Source organism: Erpetoichthys calabaricus, chromosome 6 (assembly GCF_900747795.2).
Source record: "Erpetoichthys calabaricus chromosome 6, fErpCal1.3, whole genome shotgun sequence".
NCBI lineage: Eukaryota > Metazoa > Chordata > Cladistia > Polypteriformes > Polypteridae > Erpetoichthys > Erpetoichthys calabaricus.
Genome location: NC_041399.2, coordinates 143,900,765 through 143,926,832, shown reverse-complemented (window position 1 = coordinate 143,926,832; position 26,068 = coordinate 143,900,765). Strand labels below are relative to the sequence as shown.

The window sequence follows — 26,068 nt, the reverse complement described above, 5'->3', positions numbered from 1 at the left end:
AGCTTGTTTGCAGCAAAAGCTTTCAGCCACTGTAACTCACCAGTAAAGAGATGCAAAAGCAGCACTGCTAGGATAATCCAGAGTTTCCTGTAATGGTTTAATAGAATGCTGCATTCAGAAGATAAAATGGATAGATGGATGAATGGATAAAGGAAAGGCATCTGACACACTGTTAGTGCTATATTCTCACAGCATAATAAATGTGTGCCTGTGTGTTTTTCACAGAGTTCTTTAATTTTCCCTTATATTTGAAAGGATTGAATTTGAGGATAACTTTTGTCAGGAAATTGTTCTGGCACGAAGGAAGAAAACTGTGCCCAGACTAAAACTAATGTTCTGTCTAAGAACTGTTTTTGACTCACGGTGTTGCAATGGCTAGTCCTAGTTCTGAAAATGGATGGATGGAAAGGTGAAAAGCTCCAGAAGTATGCCACCCCATTTATGGCTTGTGCTGTATTCTGCTGGGATATGCTGAGCTCCCTGAAGCTTCAAATCAAATTAAGTGGGTTCAGTAAATTGCTAGATAGATGGAAATTTATAATAAAAAAAAGTTCATAATCTATTAAGCTAGAAGTAGACATTGTGACAGACGGTTGGAGCTCAGAGGGAAGTTTCCCTTGTTTGTTATGGTGCCACGGGTTTGGAGCATGGAAGCTCAACCCTGTTGGGGCCCGTGGCCATTGCCAGGGGGCGCATGGAGAACAGCTGACCCCTCCTCTGTAGGGCTGCTGCCACACCTGGAAGTACACCCGGAATGGAGATCACAGGACACCTGGGGTACTTCTGGGTGCTCTATAAAAGGAGCCGCCTTAATCCATTCAGGGAGCCAGAGTCAGGAAGAAGAAGGACAAAGCTTCATGGAGGAGGAGTGAAGGCGGAAGGACAAGGGAGAAAAGAGGAAAAGTGTTGTGTGTTGTGCTTATTGCTGTGTTGTGCTTTGGTACTGTGCTTGGGCAGGTGGGAAACAACTATTTAGAAGTGTTTCCCACAAGGAGTTGCTAAATAAAAGTCTTGTTTTGGGACACATTTGTGCCTGTCTGTTGTGTCAGGTGTTCGGGGAGCTGTGTGCCCCCTGGTGGTCACAACATATTAATTCAGCAGTTATAAATAGCTTCTGCTTCCATTTGAGAGGCAATACCTTTCTCGCTAACTGGTAATTAGGGTGAATCTGTTTCAATATCTAATAATGCATGGCATATTGGGGCAATGGTTAGTATTGCTGTCTTACAGATCCACCATTCTGATCTTCAATCTTGTTCTTCACCACTGCTTATGTGGAGTTTGCACTAACTGCACATGGGTTTTCTGGTGGATACTCAGGTTTTCCTCCAATTTCCTAAAGATTTATTGCTGATTATAAATTTGTCCAATGTGAGTGGTCTGGTGATAGACTTGTGACTAATCCACATTTGTTTGCTAACAGGATTGGATATGCTGCTCGTGACAATGAATTGGATTAAATGAGTCTGAGAATGTAAATGCATCAAATTATATTAGTACCAAGATGTTCATTAACAATATGCACTTTGCACGTGTTTGTCAAGTGATAGAAGGGGTTAAAAAAAGTAACTGACATTTAAATCTGTTGGTGTAGGGAGCAAAATAGACTATTTATTGGTGAGAGGAGTTGATTGAAGCAATGTGAAAAATGTGAAGTTGATCCCAATGGACTGTTTGCTTAGAATGTTTATAAGTTTTGAAACTGCTGATGAATCAAAGAAGCGTTTTTTAACAATATGCTTCCCATGAATGTTTTCTATCAATATTTCTATATTAAATAGAGAAATGCCAAGCAAAATGGCACCTTTTATTGGCTAACTAAAAAGATTACAATATGCAAGCTTTCGAGGCAACTCAGGCCCATTCTTCAGGCAAGATGTAATCATTTCTCTAATTCTTTTCTTTTCTCTACATTCATTATGGCTAACACGGTACAACACCCTAGTACTATATTAAATAGTAAAAGAAAATGGACTGATAGGCCAATATCAATGATCTGTTTTACATCAACTTTTAGTCCTTTGTTAATTACTAAGTCTAAAATATGACCTGCTTTATGTGTAGGCTGACTAACGAGCTGTCTCAAATCAAGAGTCCAGGAGGTTCATGAATTCTTTTACTTTTGGGTCACACTGATTATCGATATGAAAGTTAAAATCGCTGACTATTAGGAGTGTGTCATAGTTCGTAATTATAATTGACACCAAGTCTGAGAATTCCTCAAAGAAAGACGCATTAAATTTAGGCGGTCTATACACGGATAATACTAGAAAGTGAGAAACTTCATGAATAACAATGGCAAGATACTCAAAGGACTAGAATTTACCAAAGCTGACATCTTTACACTTTAACCGGCTCGAGTAAATGTTTGCTAAACCGCCACCTCTCTTTCCCTGGCGATCCGCACGAGTAAAGCTGTAATTCGTAGTTGCAGATTCGATTAAAACAGCTGCACCATCTGAGCTAAGCCATGTTTCACTTGGCAATAAAATCAGTTTTCCTATCAGTAATAAGATCGTTGATGAAGAGCATCTTGTTGGTTAATGCTCTAACATTTAATCGTGCCATATTTAATGTTTCAGAGGAGCAGAGCTGAATTTTATGTGTGTTATGGGTATTTGAAAAAGAAATTAAGTTATTTTTATTAGCGCTGTTCTGTGCATATTTTTTATTTTTTAATTTTAAATTTAATTTATAGATTTAACACATTGTTCATCTAAAGCTGCAATTGTAATTAAATTATTCGTGTTTATGCCGCACTGCCTAGATTTTTTACATGCATTGAGATTAGTTATTAGAGTAGTAATGCAGTGCACTTTTACGGAAGACTTTGTTAAAGAATTATCATGTCCTAGCAAAGCATTACGGAAAGGGTTAGAGGAGTAGAAATAGACAGTCAAGAGAGACGAATTACCTTAGCGTCCCCTTATGTGAAGGAGCTGGCAGTGGACTCTTCACTATTAACATCTTAAGAGCTGTAAATGTAGCAGACACACAGAGATAAAGATTTGGAGAACCAAATCCCTGTATAATGGAAAAAAAAACACACACACACAAGTGAATTGCACGTTCTGAGTCCTTGACATTCACAGCCTAAGGTCTGCTGATGAAAGAAGATATGAATGCTTCTCACGATTTGGGGTGCAACCTGCAGAATTTGAGGTTATATAGATCAGTGTTTACAGTACAAATCAAAGAAGGTTATGCATAAGCTATGTAACTCACTAGTGAGGCCCCATCTAGAGTACTGTGTACAGTTTTGGTCTCCAGACTACAAAAAAGACATTGCAGCACTAGAAAATGTCCAGAGAAGAGCTGTGAGTTTTGAAGAAAGATTGAAAGAGTTCAATGTTTACTATATAAGCAAATGAAGATTAAATGTTGGCATGACTGAGTTTTTTAAAATTATGAAGGAGTTAGTACAGCGGATCCTGGCTGTATTTTTTTTAAATTAGGTTGTCAGCAACAGCCCAGAGATGGTGATGGAAACTTATGGAAACCGAGCTATAGTTTTTTTGAATAGGAGGTTTTTTAAACGTGCTGAAGGAGATGAAGGCAGGCAAAGGAATAGGCCCAAGTGATTGAAATCAGAAATACTGAAGGCAGGAGATGCATGGTGGGTTGAATGGCAGACAGAATTGTACAACATGATTGAGTGAAGATTAGAAAAGAGGTTTACTAATTCCATTTTACAAAAGAACGGATCATCTGTTGTAGTATGGGTCAAATTGAGTGATCAAACCTTAAGAATAATTAATGAAGAATCTTGACAAAGTGCTAGAGAATATAATCTGGAACTAGGTGAAAGTTAGCAAAATGCAACTTGGACATGAGAAACAGATGAGATGTTTTTTGTGGGGCAGAAGCATGGAAAGCATTGGGGAATTAAATGTATAGAAGTCTTTTGGCAGTGATCCACAAAAGATAGTGAGGTGGGAAATGAGAAAAATCAGGTGTTATTAAATGGTTATTGTCTGTCAGTATTATGATGTATAAGAAATCACAAATGGTGTTCAGGAAAACAGATGGAGATTGTGAAAGATCTGAAGTAAAGATGCAACCTGCTAACCTTCATAAATAAAAAACAAAACTTTTAAACCTATGATAATCATGTGTTATTATTTTTTCTGAAGTTACTGCGATTTTATAGGTATTATCCATACCTCAAACAATAGGAATGTTTAAACTAACAACAGAAACATCAATAGACTGTACATTTTCTTTTCCTCTCAAACATGCATCTGTCCATTAATTTTGTAAATCAGTTTATTCCATTACATATTTGTGAGACACCAATTCTATTAGAGGACACATTGCCACATATACGCACCAATGCCCACGATGTGAATACACACTAATATAGGATAAATTTATTGTTACTAATTGAGGTTATATTGGGCTACATTTTAGCGCAGTGCCTAGTACTGTGACATAATGTGTTTAGAGTCCTGTGTTTGAATCCCATGCTCGGTTGATGTTCATGTAGAGTTTACGCATTCCCCATGTGACTCATGAGTTTTCTTCCAGGAATTCATGTTTTCCCCCTGCATCCCTTAAGACATGCATATTAGACTAACTGGTGATTTGCCCTATGCTAGTATGCAAGATAGGCTTAAGCCCAGATTCCTGAATCAGCAAGGCTAATTATAATGTCAGTGTGGCATAAGTAAGCTAAGTGAATTTCATATATTATGTTCATGCTCGGTGTGTAGTGGTGGTATATTATATCCCTTTCTAAATCCCCTAATTTCTCTTCTAAACAGCTATTAATTGTAATATATTTGATAAAATTTAAAGTTTATATAAATAGTTGGATTGTGGGCTGTGTAAACAGAAATTAAACATTACAAAACCTTTGGACCATAACTCACTCAACTTAATTTATATTGAATATTTTATGTGAAAAATAAATTCTTCAGTTTTTACCTCATATTACCAAAGAGATGTGTGTCAGTTTAATTGGCCCCTCTAAATTGACCCTAAGTGAGTGTAGGTGTGTGCATCTGTGTGCTCTATGATGAACTATCACCCTATCAAAGGCTGTTTCATACCTTGAACTCGGTGGTACCAGAATAGTCCTCCATGCCCCTGAACTGGATAAAGCTGGTTTGAGAATGTTTATTTGTTATGTTATGTGCTACATATTAACTCACAAAACTTGACGGCAAGTTGAAAAACTTTGCAGTTTGTATTTAGAGCTAGTAATCAATATCACATTTAAAAGTGTAGTATAACTAACTGATTAATTTTATACTCAACTATTTTTATCCAAAATGTTCACATCTATACTATCAGAACTGATTTAAACACACAGCTCAGGACATGAAATTAATTTACTAATCTACTGAACTACTGATCTACTGATTCCAAGACTTTTTCACTGTGTTGCAATGTGTGCTTTAGACAGTAATTATAAAGGAAAACACTACACATCCTGGTGAAACCATAGTTCATTGACTTAAAATTCCTTCTGGTGTTTGTTTAAGATAAACCAGAAAGCATTCAAATACTACAATGATAAAAACAGCTTATTGGGCTCATAAATGTTTATAGCGTCATTACTGAGTTATCAGTTTCTTTGTAGGAGTGAGAAACATAATTGAGAAGATGTAGTATTAAATGCAAGTCAATGTGTTTCCTTAAACATTTCATAACTAGTAAAATCCCACTTGTAACAGATATTTTCAGTTTACTGTACTTTAAAATGGACATATGTAAATACAGTATTTATTGGTACACATAACAGTTAAAACTTTATTATTTTGGAAGTAATTATGGCAATATAAGCAACATTCCCTGTGCAAAAACCTATTCTATAAAGTTGACCCCCTGTATTTATCTTATAGCTGGATTTAAATCTACTACATTTTTAAAAAGTAATGTAGTCTATTTTCCAAAACATCTATACATTATAATATCTGGTTAATCAATTTCAGTGTTTTCAGGCCAGAGCCTATTCTGGCAGCTTAAGGGGAAAGGGAGGTGCTAACCATGAATAAGTCAGTGGTACACATGACTTGCTCACATACACACACTTGTAGACATACAGGACTTATCTCGAGTCACCAATTAACCTAAAATGGCCATTTTTGAGATGTGAAAGAAAAACCCACACAGGCATGGGATGATTGTATATACTGTATCCATACAGATCGTCACCAGAATAGAATTTGAACATAAAAATCTGGAGCTTTGTGGCACATTATGTGTAATCCCTTGCAAAAAGTCAATTTATCAGTTATTAGCTGTTGAAGGCAAAATTAAAGTTGGATATATCTTTATTTGGACACCTCTACCTCTGGTGATGAAGTATAAACAAGTTCTTCAAAAGCAACAACCACATCACCACAAGGCCCAAAACCTTAAGCTAATAACATTTTAACATGCTGGTGGACCTTTTTGTCACCTTTGTAAGTCTCCATTAATTTACATTTCTGCTCTCTTTTTCCACAGTAGCTGTCTGAGAATGAAAACACCATACACTAGGTGCACTGCTGGGGAGTCAGTTTGCATGATTCTGGTAAACATGAATTGCAAATACGTAGCAGAAAAGGAGAGGTGATACCTTGAATGTGTGCACATTTGTCACAGCACGTTTTGCTTTGTGTATTTTTGTCCAGTGCACTTTAGTTGTGCCACCTAAGATCAAAGTGCATTGCTGTCCAAGTAAATTATAACAATTTACATTTTTCAACATTTTTATTTAATTACTTTGTAATATACATATTTTATTATGTAAAACATTATATTGATAATGTATATAATGATGATAACTTTCAATAAGATATTTGGGTCTGACATGATTTACAGATCTTTTTGTTACTAGGTGGAATGCTGAAGAAGAATATACTATTTTCGCTTCCTCATCATTATACTTGTACAATTCAATACAATACAATTTATTTTTGCGTAGCCCAAAATCACACAAGAAGTGACACAATGGACTTTAACAGGCCCTGCCTTTCGACAGCCCCCTAGCCTTGACTCTCGGAGAAGACAAGGAAAAAGTCCCAAAAAAAAACACTTGTAGGGAAAAAAATGGAAGAAACCTTAAGAAAGACAGTTCAAAGACAGACCCCTTTTCAGGTAGGTTGGGTGTGCACTTGGTATCAAAGAAAGGGGGTAAATACAACACAATACACAGAACAGAACACAAGTAAGCTTCAATATAATATAATAGAGCAATAGAAATATTACAAGTACAGAGTAGAATTCAATAGTAGATGATATCACATAATACGATTTGGATTTGTTGAGAGTCCTGGAGACCTTGGCCATCAAGCAACCTCCCCCTATTGGCCATTCCAAGGCTGAGTCAGTGCTGGGCCAGCCAATCTGATGAAAGGACCTCTTTACCCGAAGATTCCTCTGATCCTCCATCAGAGATGAGTTTACCTTAGGCAAGCAAAACAACTTAGCAGGTGGGCAGTGGCACCAAGTGCCACATTCGAGTACTGAGAAGAGAAACAGAATAGGTAAGGGTTAGTAACAAATTATAACTATTATATTACTTATGTTTTAGTGCTAATGACTAACAACAGAGATGCAGTCTATACAGTTAATCAGCAGCTTTAGTCAGGATATGCTAAACTGAAGTAGTGAGTCTTCAGCTGGGATTTGAAAGCTGAGACCGAAGGGGCATCTCTTATAGTAGCAGGCAGACCATTCCACAGTTTAGGGACCTTGTAACTAAAAGCTCGACCTCCCACTGTCATTTTATTGATCCTTGGAATCGTAAGCAGACTGACATCTTGAGATCTTAATGTGCGCTCTGGTTTATAAGTCATGATAGGTTCAGACAAGTAAACTGGACCTTGGCCATTTAAGGCTTTATATGTTAAAAGGAGGATTTTGAAATCTGCCATAAACTTGTCCGGGGACCAGTGTAAGAATTAAAAACTTGAGTTATGTGTTCATATTTTCTTCTTCTTGTAATAATTCTTGCAGCAGCATTTTGGATTAACTGGAAGCTGTATAAAGAACAGTTTGAACATCCAGTGAACACCACATTGCAGTAGTCAATCCTACTAGAAGTAAATGCATGAATTAATTTCTCAGAATCCTGCTTATTTAGAAAACGCCTTAATTTCCCAAAACTTTTAACATGGAAGAAACATGATTTAGACAACTTTGTAATGTGCGCTTTAAATGACATGCTAGAATCAAAGATAACTCCTAGATTGCTGGCTGATTCAGTAAAATTAATGGTGATTCCATCTGAATTAAATGATGACAAAATATTGTTGCAATCAGCATCATTCCCTCCAATAATGAACATCTCTGTTTTATCAGTTGTAAAAGAATGAGTCTCAACACACTGGAAAGGTTTGGGGCAGCCACCTGTATATTGTCCCTGGCTGCAAAAAAGGGTTTTTAAATAAGCACTGATGTGCATTAGATGGAGATTGAACTGATCAGGTTAAGCAAAGATGGCGGCTTTATAAGCCGAAAAGCGGAAGTGATGTCAGTCTGGGCACTGGAACTGGAAGTGATGTTGAATCAGGCAGGTTTTTCCATATTTGGCCTGCAGAGATAACAGAGGTAGGTTTAGTACACCCTGCCACACCTGGCCTGGTGGGTAATTACCTCCACTTGGTCCATTCAGCTCACTCCTAATCGCACATGTGTGACACAGTGTTTAAAGACAAGTAATTCTCATCCCTCCACTCCTTACTTTACTAACACAATTAATTAAAGACAACCTCGGAGAAACTTGATTTGGTCTAAAAGAAAGGTATAGTTGGGTGTCATCTGCGTTTGAGTGAAAATTAACGTTATGTCTTCCAATGATAGATCCCAGTGGAAGCATGTAAAGTGAAAACAGTCAAGGTCTCAGTACTGAGCCCTGCGGGTCACCATATCTCACTTCTGTGTCTATTGTGAGCAGGGGGGCTGAACGCACCCCTAGAAGACACGGACGCTCCTAAAAAAACCCCTCTTAAAAACGCTAATAGACTACCTTCACATTGGTCCCTTACTAGCTGGACTTTCTTGCGGCTGCTCTGTCACATGATATGATTCTCGCGCGGCGCTTCGCATACTTAAAAGCATGAACAGCACCTGTCCTTTTTGGCTGATTGCTTTGTTTCTTTCTCCTCCCCCAGACATCCTCTCCTCCTTTTGGAGGCCCCGCTCCTATTGTGCACCCCTACGATGTTTGTCTATTCTTTTAATTGAGAGCTAACTGCATACTGAGCTTATTTTACTTCTAAAAGAGACATGTTTGTTTGAAGTGTTTGAATAAAGTTCCTGTCTCTACAGTCTCCTGTGTTTCTGTGCAGTTCTGTGACCCGGGCATGAAATATTGATGGAGTACTGTCAGGACATTTCTGTGCATATTGGAATCAATTTGATAAATAAGAACTTAACCAGGCAAGGACACTGCCTGTAAGCCCAACATTTTTTCCAGCCTGTGAGGTAAAATAGAATGGTCAGTGGTGTCAAACGCTGCATTTAAGTCTAACAACATAAATACAGTGGAGTTTCCTTCATCAGAGGATATCAGAATGTCGTTTACAACACGTGTTAGTGCCATTTCTGTACTATGACCAGTGCGGAAACCATACTGGAATTTCTCAAGTAAATTGTGATGTGTAAGTTGTGACAAAAGCTGATTGGCAACTACTTTTTCAAGTATTTTAGAGAGAAAGGGAAAATTTGAAATGGGTCTATAGTTATTAAGTATGTGTGGGTACAGGTCTGACTTTTTAAGTACTGTACTGTAATGGTTTAATCACTGACATTTTTAGTGCATCAGATACTGTGCAATGCAATAATGAACTATTAATAATGTTAAGAAGAGGTGCTGCAAGAACATCCATTGCACTTTATACTGGTTTTGTTGGCACTGGGTCTAGAGAACAAGTAGTAGGTTTCATTTTACAAATTAAAAGGTGTGCAATACACCTGTACAATAAGTACAGAAAATCCTAAACTGCACAATTTAAGATTTTAAAATATGTAGCAGAATTACCTTAATATGTAGATATTCATTTCCATAATTCTTTGAGAAGCACTTCTTATTTTTGAATTTCAAACTGTCATCATTATATATTTTATTTTTATTTCTATTTCTCTGTGAGACTGCACAACCCATAATCTTGTATGCATATTCTTTGACATGCATATTTTGAAAATAATACTAAATATTTTTTCCAGTGATCCTATCTCTTTATTCTAAAAGTGGCATGCAGAATTCTTCCTTCTCAAGAGTAAAGAATACATATGTGTTGAATTCAGAAAGTATTTAAACACCTTTACTTTCTGCACACTTCATTGCTATTTCTACCCATCAGTCTACACTTAATATCCAATAACAAAGTGAAAACATGTTTTTAGAAAAAGGTTTGCAAATTTATTAAAAAATCAAAAACTGAATTCTCTTATTCAAATAAGTTTTGAGAACCCTAAATTATGGTCAAGTGTATTTTATTTGCTTTAATTATCATTTAAGTATGTCAAGAAGTTGATTAGATTCCACCTGTGGCAAACTAATTTAATTGCACATTATTTAGAAAGGCACACACCTGTTTTTATAATGTCCCAAAATTCATACTGCATGTCAGGACAAAAGCTAAGTCATGAAGTCCAAAGAACTCTCTTAAGCCTCTGTGATGAGGCATTGATAAGGACAACGTGACAAAACCATTTCTAAAGCTTTGAGTGTTCCCAGGAGCACAGTGGCCTAAATAATATGACATGGGAGAAGTTTGGAACCACCAGGACTCTTCCTAGAGGTTGTTTTTCCATCTGGACAAAGTGAGCAACTGGGGAGGAAGGGCCTGGGTTTGGGGAGGAGAGGGGGTCCAAGAATCCCATGGTTACTCTGAGAGAGCTTCAAAATTCATCTACTGAGATGTGAGAATCTGTTAGATTGATGATCATCTAAGCAGCGCTCCATCAATCAGGCACATATGACAGTCTCCTCTCATATGCATTCAGATGACTCTGAGAGCATGAGGAGAAACATTCCCTGGTCTAATGAGACATTGGGCATAACTCCAAGAACCACACCTGGCAAAAACCAGGCATTGCTCATCAACTGCCTAATACCCTTCCCTAAGTTGAAGCATGGTAGTGGCAGCATCATGCTATGGGGTGCTTTTCAGTGACAGGAACAGGGAGACTAGTCGGAATTGAGGGAGGGATAGTAGTCAAATACAAAGAGGCCTTTGCAGAAAACCTGGTCCAGAGTGCATGATGCCTCAGACTGGGGTGACAGTTCACCTTTCAGCATAACAATGATAGAAGCGTAGAGCCAAGAAAATGCAGGAGTGACTTCAGGACAAGTCACTGACTGTCCTTTTGTGGCCTAGCCAAAGCTCAGACTTTAAAAGTCATAGAACATCTGTGGACAGACCTGAAGATGGCAGTTTACAGACGCTTCCCAATCCAAGAAGACTTAAAGCTATAATTGTTACCAAAGGGGCTTCAACAAAGCACAGAACTAAGGGCTTGAATACTTATATGAATGAGTGATTTTTAAGTTTTGATTTTTACTTAATAATAAACCTTTCTGAAAACATGTTTTCACTTTGTCATTATGGGTTGAGTATTGGCAAAAATGGTTAGGAAAAGTGAGGCAAGGCAAGTTTATTTATGTAGCACCTGCTAGAACTAATGTTATTCAGGACAGCTTTACAGATAAGAACTGGCAAACAAAATACTAATTAAAAGCCAGATTAAAAACAAACTTTAAACCAAGATTTTAAAACTGTAACAGTGAAACCTTTATGAACCAAATCAGGTAACCTATTCCATAATTTTGGGGCTCTTTATGCAAACGTTCTTTCACCAGCTGTGATTCTTGTTATGTGTGGCACACATAACAGACCAGCATCCAGTGATCTTAATGGCTGAGAGGAATTGTAAATACTTAATAAATTCTACAAATACTGTAGATAGGAGCCAGAGAATGAATTGCCTTATATGGCAGTAGTAAAATTTTATAATCTATATGAAATTTGATTGGTGGCCAATGCACTATAGCTAAAACAGGACTAATGTGTTCCTTATTCTTAGTCCATGTAAAAACTGTTTTTGTATTACTTGACGTTCATTCAGCAACTCAGTAGAGAACCCAGTTAGCAGAGCATTACTGTAATCACATCTAGAAGAAGTGAAAGCATGTATTAATTTCTCAGAATCATTAACTAACAGCATATTTCTAATCTGAACAATATTTCAGAAAATGCACAAAATAACAGTTTTACAGATATAAAGTACAAATTTGAATTGAAGAACACACCTTGGTTTTTAAAAGCATTATTTGAAACAACAAACATTCATTAAAGCAAATTGTAAAACTGCAGTGTTTAATCCTGATATTCTTAGACCCAATTAATAAAATCTCAGTTTTATCAGTATTGAGAAGGAGAAAATATGATAACATCAGAGCTTTAATAAAAAATTATACAATCACTACTTCTTGAAAATGAAGATTGTTCAGGCTTAAAAGAAATACAACTGGGTATCATCTGCATAACAATGGAATTGTACTCCATGTTTATGAAAGAAAATGCCCAAGGGTAACATATAAAGACAGAAGAAGAGGTCCTAATACCGACCCTAGAAAAACACCATACTGAACTTTAGTCCACTCAGAGCAGCTACTACGAACACAAACAAACTGAAGCCTTCCCTTCAAATAAGATCTAAACCAATCAAAAGCAAACATGGCAGATTCATCCGATTAAAATTAAACCTACAACACAATAAAATGTGTAGAAAGTGAAGAGGTCTGAATACTTTCTGAATCCACTGTACATCTCATCCTTCAGTTCAAACTCTTGCAACAACTCTTAGTCCCCTTTAGATAGCCATATTGTGAACAAGAAGGTGATTAACGGTTTTGCTCCAACTTCTTAACAAACAGATGTGATTTAAGAGGTCTACTTTTTAAATACTTTCTACATTTTTACAATTTTGCCCAGTACATTTTTCAAATCATTGCTAAGATTTTTCCAACCTGCACTTCATTGATGGATAAAGAATCATGCTATATTGGTACCACTCTTTTCTTTCTTTACTAAAGATACAAATTCTTCACTGAACCAAATCTGTAAAACTTTCCACACATGGAGGGTGAATTGTGTGATGGCACCAACAGAAGTGGGCAAGCAACAGACCCTCAACATTGCTAACTACTGAGAGGATTTTTGGGATTCATCCTGCTTGCAATTCAGGACCCAAGACAGGAACTAAACTAACTTTATTCCGGTGTCAATAAAACAAAGTTTTTTGTAACGTTAAATGCAATGATTTCCAAAGTAGAACCTAAACAAAAATACTCACCCAGCAGGTGACATGCTGTAATAACATATTGTATATATTACCTTTCTAATCTCACTTTAACTCGTTTTTTTTTTTTTTTTCATTTTGCCCTCTTAGAACACACTCCTAAACACAGATTAGCATTCATCAGAAAAAAAAAACACTGACTTGGTTAAATAACATGCACTTTTGAGGCACCCCTGGACTATTATTTGCCCCCGTCACCCGCCCCCCTAACCCATTAGAAAATACTGGATTAGACCTTCAAAGCGATTTGAGATTACTACACCTTCTTGCCACTTAACTCATGTGTGAGGGAAGGGATCTGGACTTCCCTTCAACATTTTGCCCCTAGATTTCTTCTTTCTGACTATTTTGTTGAAGATATAAACCCTAGCTTTCTACATTCTCCTCAAGTCCACGTGGATTTTTTCCTTGCAACTCGATGTCCTGTAGGTTTCTGGTTCCCTGTCCAGGGTTGATGACTGCTTTGCGTCCACTGCTGTGAGGATAATTTCATTCCACCTATAGCTCACTATTAGTTCAAAGTGTAACCTATTATAATTGTGAATAGTAGCCTGATTATTTGTATAGCTAGGTAAAACAAGAACTTATGAAGTGCATAAACGACATGATTTATTACGCTCACCTATAAAGGAGATGACGAAAACGTGTATTTTTAAATGTTTCCCCCTTAATGTCACACGCGTTTCCTGTCTCCCGTCCGATTTGGATGTTTACTGGATTTTCCTTATCCAATCTTATCAATTACTAGTTGGTGTTTGCACTGAATTCATAGCCATTTCGTTTCCCACTGTGATGATGAGCAAAGGAAGCGTCTTGCGTCACAGATAAAATATTTTCTATAAAGTCGGAAGCAACAAAGAATCAATTTGGCAGTCAAAGAACGGAAATGGCAGTTACATCGTAAAATAACGGCCAAAAGAAATCGAGAGAACAATTTAGCTGGATTAGCGATTTGTCCATGTACGTCATGACCTTACATACACACACCTACACACACACATAAACTGATGAACCTTAAGTGGCCAATGAACCCTTGAAAACAAACTCGGGCAACTTTGCGTGTTTTTGACGACATCTACAAAGCACAATGTAATGATCAATCAGGACATCAAAGTCGCGCGTTTCACGAGTTGCATGACATTGCATGTTCAGATATACATAAGTGTCCCGTTAATCATTAATTTCTGGTTTGGGCTGTATATATGTGCCTTCGCGGAATTTGACAAGTTATTGAAGAAGCTCTATTCTGAGATACCGACTGAAGGTTTCTGCACTTTTATTCATTTATTTATTTATTTGGAATGATCGGATCCTCTTTGAACAGTCTGCGGCTGGCTGTGGCGTTCCCCCTTCTGTTCCTGGCCCCGGTGGAACTGGTGGCTGAGCCCATCCGCTGCGCTCCCTGTACTCTTGAAAAGCTGCTAAACTGTCCGGCCGTACCCGCAGGTTGCGAAGAGGTGATTAGGGAGGCGGGCTGCGGCTGCTGTTCTACTTGCGCCCTGCGCAAAGGCGACCTATGCGGTGTGTATACGGCTCGTTGTGGTGCTGGCCTGCGCTGCTACCCACGAGAGACGGACCCAAATCCTCTCCAATCACTGACGCGAGGGCTGGCAATTTGCATGGAAGAGTCTGAAGGGGCAAGAATTCAGTCGTCGAGGAACACAGGTAAATGCCAGATCTTTAACCTAAGAGATTGCGGCTTACTGTATCGAAACAAATATTAGAAGAGCATTATGAATGTCCATGGCTGTTAAAGCCAGACACCCACCCTGCTGCTCTTTGGGACCATGTAGAATGAATAGTTGGATAACCGTATTTCTAATACCAACATTTATTATTATTATTATTATTATTATTATTATTATTATTATTATTATGAGTACAGAAATAACTGAATCAGTATATTTCCCGCAAAGGTACTGATTAAAAAATACATGTACAAAGTTTGCACACATACTGCTACGTCGGTTTACGTCTATAAAGAACTGCCCATCAAGCGAATTCAAATCTCAGCCTTAGAAAATTTATACACCATGTGGCTTGAAGGAATTGTAAACCACAGAAGATTCCAGCTGCTTGTCACAAGTAAGCCTCCTGCAGATGTGAAAGTGTAAAGGATCAATTGGCATCAATATTAGACAACAGGACATCCGGATTTGTGAGTTACAGCAAAGTCTAATATTCAGTATAAATCTAAAATTGATTGATGTACTGTATCATCAGTGGAACCGCTGAGCAGATCTGGAAACTTTCCTGTGTTTAAAAATCATATAAACCAACATAATGTAAAACCACAGCTGGTCAAGGTGAGATGAAGGATCTGTCTATACAAGACGTTATTTCATGTTCTTTTTTTCAGCTTTTTCCCCTGACATCTCATTGTTAGTGGTCTTTTCTGTCAGTATGTAACTCTGTAAATCAATGCTGCACTTAAACAATTCATCCATTCACATATTTTCTGAACCCACTTTATCCACTACAGATTTGCAGGACTTATTCTGGTGAACTGGACACAGACAGGAGTGATTTCTAGACCGGGCATCATTGAATACACTCACCTGTACACCTGTTCTCACTTGCTCACATTTTTCCAATTTATAGTTGTTAGTCAAACTAGCAAGCTTGACTTTGGGATTTGGGAGGAAACCTGTGTTACAGGGAAAACCCAGATACATCTGGATGGGGAGAACATGCAAATTCTACATACACAGTACTCAGGAACCTATGTTTGAAATCCAGTTCCTGAATCTGTGACACAGACCTGCTAACTGCCAAGCCACCATGCTTCCTTTGCACACTAAAACATTTTTAAAATATTGGTTCATTAAATATTTTCAAGGAAGATCGCTTTTTAAGATAGTTCCTTAAAATGAGCTGACTAATTTTGTACATGTGGAGGATAGAAATGAGAGTAGATTCCAAAAATATTTAAAAAAGGTAATTATGATTTTTTTCTTTTAATAAGAGGTTTCAAATTATGGTTGAGCAAAGCAGTTTGTGACTCTGGCAGCACACAACTTGGCTGTTAGGGTGTCCATAATAGGTTTGAGCTTATGCTGAATATAAATAAACTATGACTTTATTACAACTTTATCCATCCTTAAAAGAATACAGGAAAGTTTTCCTATACATAGCCACCTTGACTCATGGAAACCCAAATAGAATTCATTTTGTGGTTGAGAAGTGAGGGTTTAGAAGCCTTTTCAGTTATTGGTGTACATTTTTTTGCAACAGAATCTTTTATGTAGCAATTACATATATGATAATTATAATTTTTAATCAGTTACAATTATTATTTTGTATAATATTAAAGTTTGTAGTTACTTGTTATATATAGCATATGCATATATAATATACATTTTTTCATACATTTCAATTTTTCTGTTAGTCTTACTCACTGAACAATCAATCGCTTTATAGGCCATAGGTGTTGAAGATATGCAGATAGATAGATAGACAGATAGATAGATAATGTGCACATTCTGGATTTTATTTCAAATATTAGAAAGTGCCAACCTGTGTTTTATGTAAGCCCATATCCAAACAAGATGATTTACAGGAATGTCTCAAATTGTTCACCATCATGTTCAACATATGTACCATATGTGGCACACAAATTGTCCAAAAACATCCATCCATCCATCCATCCATTTTCCAACCCGCTGAATCCGAACACAGGGTCACGGGGTTCTGCTGGAGCCAATCCCAGCCAACACAGGGCACAAGGCAGGGAACCAATCCCGGGCAGGGTGCCAACCCACCGCAGGACACACACAAACACACCCACACACCAAGCACACACTAGGGCCAATTTAGAATCACCAATCCACCTAACCTGCATGTCTTTGGACTGTGGGAGGAAACCGGAGCGCCCGGAGGAAACCCACGCAGACACGGGGAGAACATGCAAACTCCACGCAGGGTGGACCCGGGAAGCGAACCCGGGTCTCCTAACTGCGAGGCAGCAGCGCTACTACTGCGCCACCGTGCCGCCCTGTCCAAAAACATTGTATATAAATATATACATAGCAGTACCATAAGTGTTAACATAATTTTGACTCACCCTGTATTCATGAATTGTATCTTACTAGTGTGATTTTCAATTTGCAGAGCAATCTGAACTGCCTGAAAATGAGAATACAGAAGACATTCCAGTGTCCTCAGACCACTATGAAACAATGGGTCACATGACACATGACAGACTCCAGGATCCTAACAATGTGGCCGATTTGCAAGACAACATGAAGACTAAGCTCAGTACAATAAGAAGAAAGCCCACTGAGATGGTGAGTACACTGACATTACTAAATATTGATTGTTATTCCATTAATCCCTCAGGTTGCTTAATATGATTAATGTCTCCTATTGCATAGGAAATTAGTCAGTAAAATGCACACAGCAATTCTGTGATTTTAAAGGAAATGTGAAACTGTAAAATATTAAATGACAGATATTTTAAAACTATGTTTGTATGTCAGACCATACCATTGAGAGCACATCCATCCATCTATCCAGCAACTTTCTGACCTCCTGGTGATGGTTATAGTGGGTTGCAATTTCTTATGCATCTCTGATCCCCAGTTACAATTTTAAACAGTGCTTGGGATCCTCCAATGATTCTATGCATTTTGATTCTCTATGCATACCATATAACATAGCAGTGCAGCTCTGTGTTCACCTGCTGCTATCTGCAGGGGAACAAATAAAAGTTAGAAATTTGTATTAGAACTACTACTTTGCCCTGTTGGTGCACCCTCATAGGTCATAGAAGTAAAGGGTAAAGTATGGTGAATAAAAGTCCTTTCCATACAGGGTAGAGTTAGTTCAGTTATTCCTACACTGTAGTAACAATTATGAATCTACCACACATTATCGTCTCTTTCTCAGGCCAGATCCTGATAATGGTCCTATTCTGGCCCAACACACATCACCGCAGCAGATTCCAATTCAACATTATCAAGTACATTTTACTCACCGGAGTTTGTTATAGGTACATGTTACTCACCGGAGTTTCTCTGACCCGACATCTCCGCTCAACACTGTCCTTCTTTGTTACTTTAAAATGCAGTAATGCATAATTTCATATACAGCAAAAATAATACCAAATTAATATTGTTTAAATAGCCTTAATTTATTTTTTATTTCTGCCTTTATTTCTGGTAATTAGAAAGTAATTGGAGATGTTACGTATTAAATCTTCAAGTTAGACTGTTACATCGAATAAGTGATTGGCCAAAACATCATTAGTACATACTGATTGTCATAATAAATCTTACTATTAAATATGTTAATACACTTGACAAGAACAGCGTTAAATCAAATAACAAAAGTGTTTCTAGTAGTTAAATACAGAATATCTCTTGAACCAAGAGCTCTGTGGTTTTCTATTTGTTTTCTCATAACATTAACTGGTTCAGTGATTATAAAAGCAATTGGATATACCATAAACAAGAATGCTCAAGGGTATAATGTGAAAAAATAAATTAAAGAAAGGGACCTTCACAACCTCTAACTACCTTTATTTATTTGTCATACTGTACACAATATATAAAGTATACTGATGTCTTTGAATCCTGGATCTGGAGCCCCCCTGTGGATAGTACTTTTCATTACAGCAGCTCACAGAACCTGGGATCACTTGCAAATTTTAATTATTTTATTTTTTCAATCTATTTAGCTTGGCCGTTCAAAACTACCCAAAATTACATTTTTTCTCATTTTGTGTGTTTGATATACAGAAGTTTTTAAATTTGATTTTTATCTTTACAGTTTTTAATTCATGAGACTCTTCACCAGCAACTGAAAATTACACTAAATTAATTGAACAAGTGATTTATCTCTTGTATCTGTTTATAACAACCAAAAAAATAAATAAATAATCCATTCACTTTTGGAACCTGGTTATTCCAATAGAAGTTCACAGTGTGTGTGTTGGGCAGAGGTGTTTGTGGATTCTAATCTAACATCATAGTGTGCAAACAGGGACCTGAACTGGTGGGGTCATGGATAAAATCAGGAACACATTTATACTGAAAGTCAGAGAACCCCAGACTATCAAGATAAAGGAGGAAACCTAAGTATCCACAGAAAGAAGACATGTGTAAACATGTAGACTTGAAGAACATGCAGATTTGAAGACAGCCTTCTGGAAGTGCGAGGAAGAAGCACCTCCTACAGTACCACAATGCCATCCTCTTTGAGCAGTTAAGGGAATGAAATTTTGCTGTTTAATGAAATGACACCATAAAGAGGAAGAGTAGAATACTCTGAAGTAAATATTACTACAACACCAACCATAGCAGTATTTTGAACTCTCAAACAAAGTGCTGAAACAAGTAATCAGATTAAACAATGGATTCATTTAGAGCTGCTAATTTTGCATTAATATATTTTTTGAGTAACACTTTCTGATTATTAAATTATCAAGTGCACTTAATTAGTAGAGCTTGGCTCCGGTTACTTTCTTAATTTATAAGAAAGTACTCAAATGTGCTTAATGTTTTTTTTTTTACACGTCTATTCATTTACTTATTTTGTCAAACAAATAATTACAGAAGATGTTGCTTGTCATTTTAGGTTAGAGTTATTATATTTGTGGACATTTTGAGGACTACACAATTTTTAATTATGTTCTGATCAATAAAACCGCAACACTGCAAGAGGGCGCACCTTCTTTTTTAAGATCACTGTGAACAGTGTATTTATAAGTAAAGTTATCAGTGGGAGCTAATTGGGTCAGCTATATTTGGACTTTGCCTGTTCCCAAAGAACATGAACCCCCCACAGATTTATTTTCTACAGGATTTGTATAAACTGCGGTGTTATTTTCCTCTTCTCTGTTGCCAAGTAGCTGTATGATAGCTTACTTTATCTTAATTTACTTTGCATTATATAACCATTTAGTGTCATTATGATCATTTGGAAATTCAAGAGCCTGACAGTCTGCAAAAAATGTAAAAGAAATGATTAATGGGTTTATGCACAGATATTTATATAACTATATTTTATTTACAAATTGCATAGTATTTTTGTGTTTTATTTTAACTTGTTTTTGTAAAGTTGAGCTCAGAGCTTGCCTGGCAGACAATATGCTATATAAGGACACAATGAATTGAAAAAAGATGTGTTACTATAGTAAGCACTGATTAGGCACTCTATGGAAACAGGACTGAAGATGGACTGAAAAACCTTCAAAATATCACTTATTTTATTATATGGAATACCAAAATAGCATGTTATGAGTGTTTTTTTAATTTGCAGTACAGAGAAATGACCATATGATGGTGACAAAGATCAAACAAAAAAAAAATTAAATACTGTTCTGCTTGTTACATACAGTATTTTTAGTAGCATATTAGGATGCTATCAGATACTGTACTCTTTAATGACAGCTATTCATGCAATTCACATTTATTATGGCAAATCTTTCCAAAATATGCTTTTTTGCATTTCAATGATAGCATAGATACATCCTTTCACAATCAATTATTAGTATAAATGTGATTTTGTTTAAACATTTTTCACATATATTTATTTGGATAATTTTTATCTTTCAAGGGACCTTGTCGGATTGAGTTGAAAAAAGCACTTGAGAAAATATCTAGGTCTCAGAAAACTGGTGAAAGAGTCAACCGGTTCCACCTTCCTAATTGTGAGAGACATGGATTTTATCATACAAAACAGGTAAATGGCATATGAAGCTTTAACATGTATGATAGGTAAAAAAAAGCCACATACTTAAACCTGCGTAATTCAATTTAGGCTTATGGGGGACTGGAGCCTGCCCTGGCTACATTGAGCACAAGGCAAGAACCAGTCCACTTAACTTGTGGTTATGGGACTGTAGGGTGGAAATTTTGGTACCTGATGGAAAATCTACAAAAATACAGAGAGAATGTGCAAACTCTATGCAGATAATAACCAGGCACTGAAATCAGAACCAGGATTTTGCATCAGCACTAAACACTGCCCTATTATGTTATCCTTTAAAGTAAAAACACAGCAAAATTCTGTTTTTCTATATAAAAATAGGACGGGTAAGGAGGCAAAGGGACAAGGATCATCAACTAATTTATAATATTCTTTAATTTAGACTGCAAATATCTGTACACTGATTTCAGCGTACACTAGGAAAACTGTTGTGGTCGCACAAATATCAATATCTTAACAAATATCCTGTCGGTTTAAGGGACTCCCCAGGGGAAAAGTTCAATACTTGTGTGTGGCATGGCTGTGCAGTGGTCAGTGCTGACGTTTCATGGATGTTGCATCCTGCGTTTAATTTCCATTTCCTGTTGTTGTCCTCATACAATCTGCATATTCTCCCGGTGTCTGCATAGGTTGTCATCTGGGTTTCCTCCTACATTCCTAAAGACATGGAAAGCAGGCTGATTGGTGACTCCAAGCTGGCCTTGGTGTGAATGTAGGTGAGTGTGTGGACCATGTGATGGCCAGGCATTCTTGTGTTGTTTAGATAGCCCTAAGCACTTAAGACCCTAAACTGGATTGGGCAGGTTTAAGTGTGGTATGTTTTATGTCATGGCCTGTACTTGCTGCCTTTTGGCTTGATTTGTCCACTAGCTAGATTTTATATAGCGTCTTTCACAGTTTACATTGAAAAAAATTACAATACAGGATAAGAACACCAGAATGAAAGTCTAAAAATGTTAGTTTCACTCTGCTGTATGGTCTGTTCCTGCCACATCTGACGAAGTCACTTAACCTGCTTGTGCCTCATTTGAAGATGTAAACATCCTTAAGGTGGTATTTACTGAGCACTACAAAAAGCAAAGGGTTTTATTTGTCCTATAAGAATAAAAAAAATCACTTATCAGTTTATATTAAACTTTTTAAAATTATTTTTACCTATTTTACAGATAATGCAAGACTACTCGCTTAAAACAGATTAGGAATATTTGAACAAATGTGTTGACCATTTCCCTCCAGAGCAACAAACCTGATTTTTTTTCTACATGAATTAATTATAGCATCCTGCATCATGAAAAACTAATTTTAGTTGTTCAGGAAGTGTATAAATGGCATGCTATGGGTTGTCTAAATTTCTGGGTGCATCATGGTTATCAGTAGAGCACTTTCTCAAACTCTGATCTATTTGTGGAAGATGAAGCAGCTCTTGGTGCATTGCTGGATGCCTGCCACTCTTAATGAGTGCTTTGGACGATTGTGTATTACTGTTTTTGAAAACTGAAACGAGCTCATGACAGATAGAAGGCAACTTATGTTAGTGAGGGCTAAATCGATCATCCAAGCGTTTCATTATTTGTGTGTACCGAACACTATTACATTTAAATGAAGTTATTTTACATTTCTAAGAATTTTGTCTGTAAATTTTGAAATGTGCCATGGGTCTGATCATTAAATCCATGAGTTATTTTCGTGTTATTTATTTACAGAAAGGGCTCTAAAAATAATTAATTTTATGTATGTTTTTAGGCCTGTTGCTTTCTGACATCACTATCTACATGGAGTTTGTGTGTTCTCCCCATGTCTGTGTGACTTTTTCTCCAGGTACCATTGATAGGTTGCTAGAAAATTGTAAATTTGCCTTTTTTAAGTGAGTTGTGAAATTGTGCATGAAGCCGTCTTTTTCAGGATTGGCTCCTGCCTTGCTGTTGAAGTTGATTGTGATCCTCCTTGATCCTCAGATGGATGAAGTGGTTTCAAAAATGGATGTTAAGAAATGATTGGCTGCATATTGTGTAATATGATTAATGTTTTATCACAATATAGGTATATGATAAGACATTAATTTACAAAGACACCCTGAACAGGACTAAGCAGATGTGAACGTTATGTTATCAAGAATAAAATTAATGGGAAATTTTCCAAACATGTCTGTTCAGATAATGTGCCCCATGCATAATAAGGGTGTTTTTACTAAAAAAAACAATCTTAGTGTTTTTTTTTTGTTTGTTTTTTGTTTTTTACTGAAGTCTCCTTTACTTTGCAGTGTGAAACCTCATTGGATGGCCAGCGTGGAAAATGCTGGTGTGTCTTCCCATGGAATGGGAAAAGAATTCCTGGATCTCCTGAAGTTCATAGTGACCCAGAATGTCAGCAGTACCTGGATTTGCAAGAATAAGTTTTTAAGATTGTTTTCCCCTTTTGTCTCTTTCTTGTGAAATGGTTTGTTCTATTTGTTCTTCAGAAATTTTATTTATGCAGTGATGATGTTTTTGCATTATATTTAACATTTTCCCAATAAGGTTTATATTATATACTGTATTTCAATGCTGTTCTTTGAGATGCTTTATTCAATTTTGTATTTTACATTTCAAAAGAAAGGAGAGGCTTTCTTTTTTACAGTATATGGGAAAGCCTCTTTCTTTATGGTTAACCACAGTTCCCCTTCCCCTACAGTTCATGCCCCCAGCCATCCAAAGATATTTAGTGCTAGGGTCAACCTTCTGCCGCCATTTGGTCTGTAGGGATGTAAACATCCATTGATGAAGAACATCCTCCAGTTTGGAACATATAAATAAGAACAGATAGACCAGAAAAATGACTGAAACTTGAAGTACTGCTTCAACTTGTAGAATGACCGTGTTGGAACCCTGTTCAGGGTCAAGGGGAAACATCTATTTATATTGTAATCCCACACTCTTCATTATGTCAAGCCTATCCAACATTATTTGGTGCACTGAAGAAACCATTCTTAGGTTAGGTACCAGTTTATCACAGGACACATTCATGCAGACGTCTTGAATCCTTGATGATGGTCCAGGTTAAAGCTAAAATCATGTTACCATAGACATCTTTGAGAGGTATGAGGAACAGGAAGTTCCAAACAACATGCAAATTAAGTAATCAGGAAAGGGACTGAGCTCACATTACTGCTGTTATGAGGAAACACTGCTAACCACTGCACCACATAGCACCCAAATCAAGAAAGATGTAGTATAAAAATGATATTAAACATGATATCATCTTTGACGACTCATAACGCACATTCAACTCTTCAGCACCTACAGTATCTTTAGTGGAACCTTTAAAGTTACCTTCCTAAACTGCATTATATATATATATATATATATATATATATATATATATATATATATATATATTTCTATATGTATTCAGAGACAGGGAGGGAGAAAGATAGTGAGGGTAACACATGTTAAGTCACTGGAAATTATTTCACTGTTTTGTATTCTTTAAATATTTATACAATAGCATTTTCATATGAAGTTATTTATTTTGTTGTCATCAGCTGTTAAGTTAATGTAAATAAAACGTTTTATCTTTGATGTTTCATATACATGCTCAACATTTCTTACCATTAAACTAACCTTACACTAACGTTCATTGGAAAAACAGTTTCAAAAGTGAAACATTACTGAAAAAAATACATATAAATATTGTTGAAGTAGGAAAAATTCTCATAGTTTTTTTTTGGTCACAGTAAATAGTTGCATAATGTGTTTTAGAATAAAAATAGAAAAAAAAAACACATGGGCACATGTGGTACATGTGTTATTGGACAACATCTTTATAAAGCACTCTTCGGAGAGTTCTTCCAGAAATATGTAAAAGTATATTTACATGGTTAAAGTGAACAAAGTTTTACACTCTGTTTTACTAGTGAGAAAATTGTGAATCTTACAAAACATATTTATTTTTTATCTATTTTATTTTATCTATAAAATAGTTTAAATAACTGTAAAAAATTAATTGTTTAAGTTGATAATGACATGTGTATCAATGTTCATTTGTTGTTGGTTTTACTTTGTCATTCCTGACTCTGTTAGACTAAGCTGCTAAGATTTTGCATAACTCAGTTATGTTGCCATTTGTATATGGATTTATTTTGTACATGTATATTTTTTACACAAGATTTAATTCCAAAATTAAGACTGTACATTTTAATGTAAACAAAGTAAACATTAATATTATAATAACAATATAATGTATATATCAAATAAAGAGAATTCTATTGACAAGGTGTCAGTTGAATTTAATCTAACCTTAAAATTTCAGTTTGATTTAGTAGTATATAAGTCAATTTCCTATTACTGTATTTGCAGAAGAAAACAAAGATATAGTTCTTTTTTTAGAAAAAAGCAAAGCCATAAATGATACTGCATCTGGTAGCACAGACTGATATGTTTTCTTACATTTCTGAATCCTTGACACTTCAAGTCATTGGTGCTTATAAACCAAAGTAACATAGCCAAATGCAGAAGGAAAAACCCTGCTTCTCATTATGACACACACACAAAGATGCTTTTAAGTTTTGTTTGTCTGTTCTGTAATGAAAAATTGATTTACATTGCAATAAACAAATTTGTAATGCCTCAAGAATTCATCCCATGTAGCCCTATAACAAACATAAAAGAAAAAACATGGAACATACTGAGCCTGACGTTACGGAACACTAAACACAAAACAAATTGTTAGCTTTTATGGGATGAAAAGGAACAGTTCCATTATAAATGGTAATTAAATGTGTTTTTTTAGTCGGTACTTTTAGAAAATGTGAGCTATGATCAGTATTGAAATATACAATGTAATTTACAACCTATTTTTCAACTTAAGGTAACAAAACCCTTTTCCTAAATTCAGTTTGCCTTCCCCATAATTTCAGTGTATGTTTGCAGCTCAATTTGAATTACTTAAGGGCAAATTTTATTCACATTCTGAATGCTACTGTAAATTTAAAACAAAGTATGACATAAAATAACTAACATAAAATATACAATATATATGTGTCATGACAGAAAGAGCTAATGTCAAATATCTATATGTGTAA

At 36.2% G+C, this 26,068-nt stretch overlaps 1 protein-coding gene across 2 annotated transcripts; it reads left to right on the top strand.

Moving 5' to 3' along the window:
* The first annotated feature begins 14,399 nt into the window (after positions 1 to 14,399).
* Positions 14,400 to 24,743, top strand: igfbp1a (insulin-like growth factor binding protein 1a). 2 transcript variants are annotated; one of them, XM_051928860.1, is made up of 4 exons: positions 14,400 to 14,964; positions 17,410 to 17,585; positions 20,857 to 20,982; positions 23,253 to 24,743. In XM_051928860.1, the coding sequence occupies exons 1-4, from the start codon at positions 14,601 to 14,603 to the stop codon at positions 23,439 to 23,441; spliced, it is 855 nt and encodes a 284-aa protein (XP_051784820.1). In that variant the 5' UTR covers positions 14,400 to 14,600; the 3' UTR covers positions 23,442 to 24,743. The 2 variants fall into 2 exon arrangements, with proteins under 2 accessions (XP_051784820.1, XP_028659803.1); XM_028803970.2 differs by having other exon boundaries at positions 14,408 to 14,964; positions 23,270 to 24,743.
* Positions 24,744 to 26,068: the final 1,325 nt, after the last annotated feature.

Excerpts from the sequence above, each read along its gene's own strand:
- igfbp1a (XM_051928860.1), top strand. The coding sequence starts at position 14,601 with ATGATCGGATCCTCTTTGAACAGTCTGCGGCTGGCTGTGGCGTTCCCC. Across the intron at positions 14,965-17,409 it reads TCAGTCGTCGAGGAACACAG|AGCAATCTGAACTGCCTGAA; the intron begins GTAAATGCCAGA and ends TTCAATTTGCAG. Across the intron at positions 17,586-20,856 it reads GAAGAAAGCCCACTGAGATG|GGACCTTGTCGGATTGAGTT; the intron begins GTGAGTACACTG and ends TTATCTTTCAAG.